This window comes from Castanea sativa, chromosome 1 (assembly GCF_040712315.1).
Source record: "Castanea sativa cultivar Marrone di Chiusa Pesio chromosome 1, ASM4071231v1".
In the NCBI taxonomy this organism is placed as follows: Eukaryota; Viridiplantae; Streptophyta; class Magnoliopsida; order Fagales; family Fagaceae; genus Castanea; species Castanea sativa.
The window spans coordinates 12787674-12799084 of NC_134013.1; the positions used below are offsets into that span (position 1 = coordinate 12787674).

General features: G+C 32.7%; 1 protein-coding gene across 1 annotated transcript; it reads left to right on the plus strand.

Moving 5' to 3' along the window:
• The first annotated feature begins 3993 nt into the window (after positions 1-3993).
• On the plus strand, positions 3994-10494 carry LOC142638270 (putative cinnamyl alcohol dehydrogenase 6). Its single transcript, XM_075812292.1, has 6 exons — positions 3994-4153; positions 4335-4448; positions 4557-4784; positions 7898-8189; positions 9864-10017; positions 10114-10494. The coding sequence occupies exons 1-6, from the start codon at positions 4059-4061 to the stop codon at positions 10311-10313; spliced, it is 1083 nt and encodes a 360-aa protein (XP_075668407.1). The 5' UTR covers positions 3994-4058; the 3' UTR covers positions 10314-10494.
• The last annotated feature ends 917 nt before the right edge of the window (positions 10495-11411 follow it).

Below are 11411 nucleotides of genomic sequence, written 5' to 3' on the forward strand. Positions count from 1 at the left end.
TGCCTCCCAAGATAGATTACAATTATGAATCTTTAGGTTTACAATGTACTTCTTCTTTTCATCCTCCAAAATCCCCTTTTTCTAACGAAGGTCCCTTCTCCCTTTTATACTCCCTCCTTTTTCATCCTCTACCTCATGGTTTAGACCGCTGATTTAAATACTTGTCCCATCCACATTCCCTGATGTCTCTGGAGATAGGGATCAAGTTTCAAACCTGATGTTCAGGTCTCCCTTCTCCATTAATGCGGCCAGAATATAAAATGCAGAGCCTTCAATGCGGGGGCGGTGGTAGCATCTTTATCTTAGATATTCCACCGTCCTTCTTTTTATCCTCCACGTGTACCGTGTCTTCTCTAACCTATAGGAATTTCTAGAACATAGCCTGTGGATATCAAACAACCCTTCTCCTACGTCGGCTTCACCTAGCCGATGACACAATCTTTCTCGAATATATTTATTCAAACATTATCACTTCTTTACCTAGTATTTTCTTTATGAGATAACATTCATACACCCTCGGATCACTTGATGTCCTCGAATTGGGCCTTTAGCCTAAAAGATATTCTTGGGCCATCCTACATAAATTCTTGGGCCCGATGACCCTACAGTATGCTTTTTAATTTTTTTTTTATATTCTCAATTTTTGAATTCTTTTGTGTATGTTTTTATTTTGGGTGGTTATTATATTTAGTGCTTGTTTGTTTCAACTTTTTCAACTGAAAAAAGCCCGTTTTGAAAAAAGAAAATACAAAAGTCCGTTTGGTCAGGTATAAAACGCAACTTTTTGGAAAAAGTTGCGTTTTGGGTTTGTGAAGAGAACGCGCAAGAGTTGCGTTTTGGAAAAAGGAGCTCAGAGCTCCTTTTTGGAAAAAGCCCGTGCTCGTTGAATCAACTATCCATTGGACTCTGAGCAATTATCAAATTACCCTTCAATAAATCAGATCATGTCCTCAGTTCTCACGCCACCTCATTCCTCTCATCTCATGAATCTGCTCTGCCCTTTGCCTTGAAGCTCGCTCACACCTCTCATCTCTTCTCTCTGCTCTGCGCTCTTCGTGTTGCTACAAGCCTCTCTGTGGTAAAAGTCTCTCTTGCCTTTTGTCATCCGTTGAATCTTCTTCCTCTTCTTCTTCTTTCTTCGTCTTTGTCTAATCAGATTATCAGAATACAAACTCAAAAACATAATTTTAAAATTAATCAAATCATAATAATAAAAGCAAAAAAAGAAAAAGAAAAAGAAAAAGAAAAAAAGACAGAAGACAGAAGATAGAAGATAAAAGCCATCTGACCCATCTGGACTGCGTTGGGGACGAAGATGAGAGTTCATTGGAATGTTCTTGAATGAGGGAGAAAAGGAAAATTTTCTTATTGCAGAGAGAGCTAGTGAATGTTTTGGAATCAAGTAAAAAAAAAAAAAAAAAGAGACAAGAGCTGGAGAAAAAAAGAGAGAACAAGAGTTCCCAAGAATGTTCTTGAATGAGGGAGAAAAGGAAAATAAAAGAAGGGGGGGATAGAGATAGTGGACACGTGTGTGGAGGAGAAAAACAAGAAGAAAAGAAAAAGAAAAAGAAATGAAACGTCTGGATGAAAGTGAAATAAAGAAAGGAAAAAGGATATAAAGATTAAAAACTCCTAAGTGAGAAATGCTACCACAATATTTTCACAATAAATTTTAAGTAACAGATTGTTATTTGTTAATATTGGTGAGTAAAAAAATAATTTTAGTGGTGGGTTCAAATTAGAACTAGTAACAACTTTCCACATAAATTTTGTTGTGAAAATATTGCAAAAAATGTTGTAAACGTAACACTTCTCATAATAAATTTTACATAGTAAGTTGTTATTGGTTCTCATTTGGACCTACTAGTGACATTCTTATTTTCTTTATCTACCATTAACAACTTGTCATATAAACTTTATTGTGAAATTTTTGTAAAAATGTTGTATCCATAACTTGCATTAAGAGAGATAATTAAAACAAAGAATTCTCTTTATATATATATATATATATATATATATATATATATATATATATATATATATATCTTGTCCTTTTTGGTAATTTACAACTCAAACCTCTACTTTTATAAGTGCTAGCCAAACATTAAACTTTTTAAAAAAACACTTTTTAACAGTTTTTACCAAACACTCAGTTTTTTTTAAAAGCTTATTTTCATACTGCACTTTTTGAAAACCCACTTTTTCAAAAAGCCCAATTTCAAAAAGCTGAACCAAACTTACCCTTAATTTGCTAGTGTGTTGATTTTTTAAATTAGACTATCACTAGGAAAAAAATATGTATCAAATAACTATTTTGTTTACTATTCTTTGGGTTGGCTAGAGCATAAATTAAACTTTACCCAAATGAAAGCTCGATTTTTTGTGAAAACACAAGAGCTTGTTTAGACCCCCAATTAAAAATTACGGCTCAGTTTCTTTTATTCTATCTTGAAGTAAGTGCGGAATAAGAGTAAATGCGCGCAAACAACCAATAAAACTACTTTAAGCCATATTCAACCAATATTAACATTAAAATGAAAGCTTAAAGAGTAGGGAAGAATGATACAAACACAATATAACACCGAGACGTGTTATCAAAGAGGAAACTGAAGAATTCGGCAAAAAACCTCTCCATTGCCTTTCAAGCGATAAATCGATCCACTAGAGAATAAATTGGAGTACACGAATAACAAAAGACCCTCCAAACCTAGTCTACTCCATGTACTTAAGTTCTCCAAGCTCCTGGTACCAACTGGCTTCTCAGAACCTTATTTTCTCTAGTTTTCCCGAATCCCACAATTCAACTTGATTGTATCCGCCAACGATTGACTTCTTCCAATACTTCCCAGCAGCACCAAAACCTCACTTTACACTCAGATTGGGTGTGGTGATAAGTGTTTGGGCTATCAACCTCACAAGGACTTGGATATGAAGAGGTAGGAGTAGAGAAAAGTAACAAGGAAATGTGTAGATGATTTTGGGTATAACAATCTCTAACTCTCAAGTGTACTTTTTAGGGTTTTCTCTCTGAAAAGTACTTCATACAATATGTGGGTAATGAGGGTATATATAGTGTAGGTAAAGACTTGGTAAAACAAACATGACAAAATAGCCAAACAGAATATTTTGCGAGTATTTCATGGGAAGGCCTTACTCGCAAGACACTCGCAACAATTCCAGGTTGTCATGATTCTTTGCATTCCAATCATGTGCTTTACATGTGGCTACTTCGCGGGGGTGTTTCTCATGAGCTTATCGCAAAATCCACTTGTTCTTCACTTTAAACTTTAGTCTTCACACTCTCACACACACAACCCTTATAATTAAAAACACCACATAAATACAGGGAAAAATGATTGAATAAAATTACAATCAAATTTGGCACTGAATTAAAGCCAACATAAAATAATTGTAAATAACAATTTTACACCAAATAAATAAATTATTTTCCTAACAATATACATATGTTTTTTTAGATTCTTATAATGCCATGAGTTCGTATTCCCCCACTGGTTATAAAATATACATACTAGTTATTTATTTAGTACAAACAAATAAACAAGCCGTTTCTCAAAAAAAAAAAAATCTCCCACGAGTTCCTATTTTCTTAATTCTCCCCTATATTTTTTTCCTTTTGCCAAATGATTCTTCATGTGAGTTCGAATCCCCACTTGTTCTAAAACATTTGAAAAGACCATGCTCCAAATTAATTAATGTTCAAACCCATCTTTAGTACAAACAAATAAACAAACCGTTTCTCAAAAAAAAAATAAAAAAATAAAAAAACTCCCACGAGTTCCTATTTTTTTAATTCTCCCCTATATATATTTTTTTCCTTTTGCCAAATGATTCTCCATGTGAGTTCGAATCCCCACTTGTTCTAAAACAAACAAAAAAAACATTTGAAAAGGCCATGGTCCAAATTAATTAATGTTCAAACCAATCCTCACCCCGCAATGAGGCTTTTAAATACAGGAGAGAGTCGGTCATCACCTCAAGTCAAGTTAATCAATCTCTCTCTCTCTCTCTCTCTCTCTCTCTCTCTCTTTCTCTCTCTCATGGCTCAAACTACTCCAAACCACACACAAACTGTGTCCGGTTGGGCAGCTCATGACACCTCGGGCAAGATCACCCCTTACATCTTCAAACGAAGGTATAACAAAGTTAAAAAGCCTCCGGAAGAAAAAAGAAAGAAGAAAAAAAAGAAGAGAATTCATTCATTTTCGTCCATCAATTAACCACAAATTTCCATATATATTCTCAGTCTTCTCAATGTTCGTAAGGTTTAAGATACGCACAAAACATGGTCTTAACCTTTTGTTTTTGCCATACAGAGAAAACGGCGTAAACGATGTTACCATAGAAATCTTGTACTGTGGGATTTGCCACACTGATCTCCACCAAGTCAGGAATGACTGGGGCATCACCATGTATCCTATTGTACCCGGGTACGTAACATCGATCTCTACCTTCCATTTCTGTCGCATCAATAATTATATTGTTTGCCCAAAAGTGTTAACTTTTTTTTTTTTTAAACATATATTTATGTATGCTAGGCATGAGATTACTGGGCTGATTACAAAGGTGGGAAGCAATGTAAAGGGGTTCAAAGTAGGAGATAAAGTAGGGGTAGGGTGCTTGGCAGCATCGTGTTTGGATTGTGAGTTTTGCAACAGCTCTCAGGAGAATTACTGTGACCAAGTTCAGTTCACTTACAATGGCATCTTCTGGGATGGTAGTATCACTTATGGTGGCTACTCAAAAATGTTGGTTGCAGATCACAGGTTAGTGTGGTCTAATCTAATCTAGCCAGTGGCGGAGCCACATACAAGTCAGGGTGGTCCTAGGACCACCCTGACCTGAATTTTTTTTTTTTTTTTTATATATAATAAAAAATTATTTATCTACCTTTAAAAAAAATTAGGAACACCATTAAAATTAATGCCAATAAAATTAAATTTTGGTGAATTATTTGTTACATTTTGACCGTTACCCTTTTTTCTTCTGAAAAAAAGAAAAATTACTAAGTTGACAAACTTATCAGCACAGCATGTCATTATCTGCATCAAACGCCTAAAAACAAATTTAGCTATCGCAAAGGTCGCCCCTTCTTCTTCTTCTTTGCTTCGTCTCAAACGCTCTGCTAGTTTGCCTCTTCTTTCTTTTTCTACTCTAGTTTTTGCTTTGTCAAGTTTTTTTTTTAGTTTGCCTTTTAAACTTTTAGCTTGCTGAAATGACAAAGTTTTGAAAATGACAAAACTCAAAAAGCTGATAAAAGAGTTTGATTTCAAACTTATTTATTGAATCTTGCATCTTCTTAATATGATGTACATATATACACTCATATTGTACTATTTTTAGTTGTTGTTTTTCATTATTTAATTACATATTTATGTTTTAATATTTTAAAAAAGTAATTATTATGTAATAACTAAATAATTTGAGGTTTACTTATTTGGATCAATAATTTTATGTTGTATAAGAAAATATAAATATATATATTATTTTTAATTTTTTTTATAAACCCCAAAACACCTTGAAACGATACGTTAAAATAGATCGGTACCGAAATATTCCGTTCCACTAAACAAACCGAAATAAGGTCTGAAACGGATAACCCCAAATAGATCCATTGTTTATCTAGCTAACCCAAACCGAAATAGATCAATTGTTTATCTAGCTAACCCCAAATATCCCAAAATCACATTTTACTGTTTAAAGAATAAATAAAAATCAACGTGGTTCTTCCACTTCTGAATTGCTCTTCTGTCATCCTTTCCTCTATTTTCTACTTTCTACTTTTTGTTTAATTTCTAGGACCTATCTTAACAAAGAATAAATAAATAAATAAATAAATAAAATAAAAGAAAAGAGAAAGAACCGAAGAAATTAATAATTTATTGGGACAATAAATGTTGGAGGGACCAGCCCATCTACATCTACCATGGACCTCCACAGTCAAGTCTCAATATGTAACATCTAAGATAAGATATATGTGGAACCGAATTAATGTCAATAACATGTGCATTCATTTTCGGATCGTGATAATTGCATCTTACAATGGAGTTACGACTTGTGGAGGTATAGGTTTGAAAGGGATTATAATAAGAGAAATGATATGTTTACAACATTTTTACAACAAATTTTAAGTGGCAAGTTGTTATTGGTTGTTATTGTTGGGGCAAAAAAGTAATCTTAGTGTTAGGTTCAAATTTGAACCAATAACAACTAACCACCTGTGATTTGTTGTGAAAATGATATAAAAATATTGTGAACGTAACATCTCTCTAATAATAATCGCATCTTTACAATGGAGTTATGACTTGTGGGGGACTGCAGGTATGGGTTTGAAAGGGATTGTAATAATTGCATCTTACAATGGAGTCATAACTTGTGGGAAGTTTATTGTATACTCTAGGAGTATTATAAATATTTACTCTTCCCTCTTAAATGAATTAAAGGTCTTATCGTGAATTTAATTAGTAAGATCTACAATTATGTGAAGGGAAGGAATATGTATTTATGGCACTATGAGAGTATTGTATAATTATCTTGACTTGTGGAGGTATAGGTTTGAAAGGTAAAAAATAAAAGTTGAAAGGTTAAAAAAAATTTTAATCCAAAAGCTGATATTAAAAATAAATTTTCAATTTTCAATATCATTCATTGAACTAGATTTGGATCTCCATTTACGTGCATATATATCCAATTTTTTTGATAAAAATAATACTCGTAATTGATTTAATTCAATTGAATATGATCATCTACTTTCAAGTTTATACCATATGTTATATAAAAATTTAAAAACCAATGATATTTTATTATAGTATCGGAGTTAGGTGTTTTGAGTTTGAACTCTATCCTTATTATACTTTAATTAAAAGTTAAAAATTTCATATATTTTACTTCATTTAGTTTTTAGTATTTTCTAAGCTGGAACACTTGAATTAATTTGTCAATAAGTCTAAGGGTCCGTTTGGATAGTATTTATTGCTGAAAATTGAAAACTGAAAACACTATAGTAAAATAATTTTTAAATGTGTGAATAGTGCCGTGGGACCTATTTTTAATGAAAAAGTTGCTAAAAAGTAAAGTTTATAGGTCTTGTGAACAGTGCACGAGTGCACTGTTCACGAAAAAAAAGTCAATAACTGTGGCTTAAAAAAAAAAACGCGCAAGAAGAAAACGCAACCATGAATAAGTTGGATCTAAACATTCGCTAAGGATATACTTAATTATTATTATTATTATATTATAACTTCTGAAGTCCGATATATATATACTTACACCAAGTAAGGGAATTCACCTCATAGAAAGAATTAGAATAATTAGATAATACCAATAATTAAGTTACAAAACTTATGATATATACTTAATTAATTATATTTTTAGTATTAGTATAAATTATAAATATGTGTGTGTACCTGCACGCTGCAACTCGTTGAGGTAAATCTAAAAGATTTGACTAAATACTCAAATTAAGAAAGATTTTCTCAACAATACAAAGAACTAAAACTCGTGGAAAGATTCAAACAACGGCATGATAAATTGTAACTTCAAGGATATCTTAAGGTTAAATTAATTTTGATTGACAATGATGGTGAAGGAGGAAAATTAGTTGGAGTTGGCAAAAATTTTAAATATTTCAATTTGTAGGCCAGGCAACAGACAACAACAGTCTCCAGCTCTCCATTGCGCAGTAGATTAGAATAATAGGATGAGTGCTTCAATATATTCGTCCAAACCCTAAAACTTGTTTTTTTTTTTTAATACCCAAAAAGGTCTTTTAATTTTTATTATTTCAGATTCTCAAAAACAAAAAAAAAAAAATTATTATTTCTCGTCGACAATGACATAATGCATGTAATTATTTATTATGGGAATCTTTGCTATGAAGATATGTGGTGCACATACCAGAAAATCTGGCAATGGACGCCGCAGCACCGCTACTATGTGCGGGAATAACAGTGTTCTGCCCCATGAAAGACAATAACTTGGTCGGTGGAGCAATGGGGAAGAAGGTGGGGATAGTGGGTTTGGGAGGACTTGGACATGTGGCTGTCAAATTTGCCAAGGCATTTGGTCATCATGTTACTGTTATCAGCACCTCTCCATCCAAACAAAATGAAGCCAAAGCTCGTTTGGGCGCCGATGATTTCATAGTCAGCACCGACGATCAGCAAATGCAGGTGTGTGCTTATCTAGAATTGTACAATTTTTTTCAAAATTGTAGAATGGTAGCTGATTTTTTTAAGAGGGAAAAAAAGAAGAAGATTTTTACGTTCTTTTTTTCCATATTCGATAATCCCCCAAAATATTAAATCAATAGAAATCTGACGTGATTGAATTTTATTTTAAATGACGTGATACTAAAATTTAACTTTAAATTTATAATATTTAATTTACATTATAAAATTGAACCATTTGTGATAGAGATAAATATTTTCAAGGTTTTGGAGTTTGGAATCAATGAATTAGGAGTGACGGCATACCCCCACAGCAGCATCCTATGTATTATCATGCATATGTGCTCGTTTAGTTAGGTTTTTATTTTTGAGTTTAAAAAAGAAAGTTTGATTTTATTTTAAGTTTCTCATTTTTAAGTACAACTACACATTTTGAGTTTGGAATGAATGAATTAGGAGTGAGGGTATACTCCCACCACAGCATCCTATGTTTTATCTTGCATATGTGCTTTGTTTAGTTTGGTTTTTATTTTTAAATTTTAAAAAAAAAGTTTGGTTTTTATTTTTAGTTTCTCATTTTTCAAGTACAACTACACATTTGTTCCAATTTAATTTTTTTAAGTAAAATAAGTTAATGAAAATAAACATCACCTAAGCTTGAAGCTAAGTGAACTGTCTCATTCCATTAAAAAAGAGAATATATACTTGAAGTTGGAACATTGTACATTTGACATGCTACTTTAAAATAAATGTATAGACAAAAATTTTTACAAAATATTTCAACATTGTTGAGGTAATTAGTTTCAATGATGGTTTAGTAGAGTATTTGTTAATGAACCATTTAAAAAAAGTACTTTAATGAGAAATATAAAAAGATTTCAAAAAAAAAAATCAATTACTTTTTTTTTCTTTTTCTATAAAAATATTTCCTAAACTAACTCTCTTGGAGTATTTGTTAACAATTCCCTTTAATGACAAATAATAGCGAACCAAGATAATAACTAATAAATACTTATCATCTTAAACTGTTATGAAAAAATTATTGTATTGATAGCATTACGTGTTCCATTATGTTCAAATTTGATCTAAGATTCCTATTTGTGTTGGTGTCTTATTTCAATGGGATATAGTCAATAATGTTTTTTTTTTAAATATTATATTTTAAATCATAAATTAGGGTTATAAATGAAAGCTTGTATAGTTTCACAAATTATAAAATGACTTGCTCACTCGACATCGTGAATTTGTGGAGTTGGACAAAATGACTAGTGTGGTATAGAGTAACAAAATGCATCACTCTGCTCTGACCAATACAAAATGACCTTTTGGCTGTTGCAAACAATACAAAAAAATCAATGCAATAAAACACAATCTGTGCAAAATGAGAGTTGAGGATGAGTCACAATGTCACAGTACTGTGCCATTTTTTGTTTTGTCTGGTGTAGGCGAAGGATAAGAGGTTTTTATTTTTATTTTTTTTAAGCTGAACTAATTAGAACCTAATTAATTGTCCTTTCAAGTAGTTTGATTAAAAAAAGAAGAAGTTCATACTAGCAAATCATGCGGAATTTCTCAAAAAAAAAAAAAAAAAGCAAATCATGTGGAAAAGTAAGGCCAAACCAGACCAATGACTCTTGGTCGGTATTAATGGGCTTTTTTGTAATTGTGTGGTGACAGCAAGCCAGGAGGAGCCTGGACTTCATTTTGGATACAGTATCAGCTAACCACTCCCTCGGTCCCATCTTGGAATTGCTCAAAGTGAATGGGACTTTGGTGTTTGTTGGTGCACCAGAGAAGCCAATTGAATTGCCTTCTTTTCCTTTGATATTTGGTAACATTTGAGGTTCTGCATTGATAAATAAATACTCCTATACAATGTTCATATTGCTCCAAAATAAGCAAGATCCCCATTTGTAAATTTTTACAGGAAAGCGAGTTGTGAAGGGCAGTATGATAGGAGGAATGAGAGAGACACAAGAGATGATGGACATTTGTGGCAAGCATAACATTACTTGTGACATCGAGGTTATCAGACCGGACAACATTAACGAGGCCATGGATCGCCTTGTTAGGAATGATGTTCGGTATCGTTTTGTCATAGACATTGCTGGAAATTCATCTAATTAGATGTGTAGTAGTCTGGCATCTTCTCTATTTCCTTGTTTTCTTGTTTGTTTATTTTTGTGGGTTTGTGCTTCTATTATCATCTGATTTATGCATTGGATCAGTATGTCTTCCTGAGTTTAAGACTGCTCCTAGTTCTTTATCTGAAAAAAATAAAGTCACTTTAATATTCAATTGTCAAAAATATTTCTTTTATTTTGTGTTTGATAGGGGTCTTATCTTGAAATCATAGTTTTTGATAATTCAATTATCATAATGATAAGTGGAGAAAAGAATATTCAAACTATGATTTTTCTTATAGAGAAAACTAGACAGTATAATTGTGCTATAAGATTCTTGACATCTGTAATCATAATTAGGCTGCATTTGTTTCGGGTGTAAACAAAATTCGGAAAATATTTTCCACCACCAGAGGTGTTTGGTTTGGCCGGAAAACTAAGTCAAACGGAAATCATTTTCGTTGACTGTAAAATTAAGTCTCTTCAGCCGTAAATTCATTTTCATTTCTATTTTCACTTCAAACTATTTCCGGACTTAGACGCGCAAAGAGAGAGAGAGAGAGAGAGAGAAGAGAGAGTAGAGAGATCACACCCCAACCCGATGAAGTAAAGATCGCCTCCGCCGCGCGATCTAGTCTCTGATCGAACCCAGTCGCCCCCGATCGCACGATCTCGCCTCCACCTGAGATCGCGCAATCTCGCCTCCACTTGAGATCGTGCGATCTCGCCGTCACCTGAAAATCACGCGATCTCGCCTCTCTCTCTTCCTTCTTCTCTCAACTTGACCGGATTTGATGAATTTTGTTTTGGGTTTTGTTTCTTTTATGTAACTCTACTGAGAAATAATGATATATATTTGTTTGAATGCTGAGAAAATATGAGCAACAAGTAAAAAATGTATTTTCTATGGCATTTTCAAGAACACAACCAAACACTAAAAAATATTTTTCAAAGTATTTTTTAAAATACCACCAAACACCTAAAAATATTTTCTTTTCCGAAAAATATTTTCACCTGAAAATATTTTACACTTAAAAAACATTTTACATCGAACCAAACACAGCCTTAGTAACATAAGGACATACATATCAGACTCAACCAA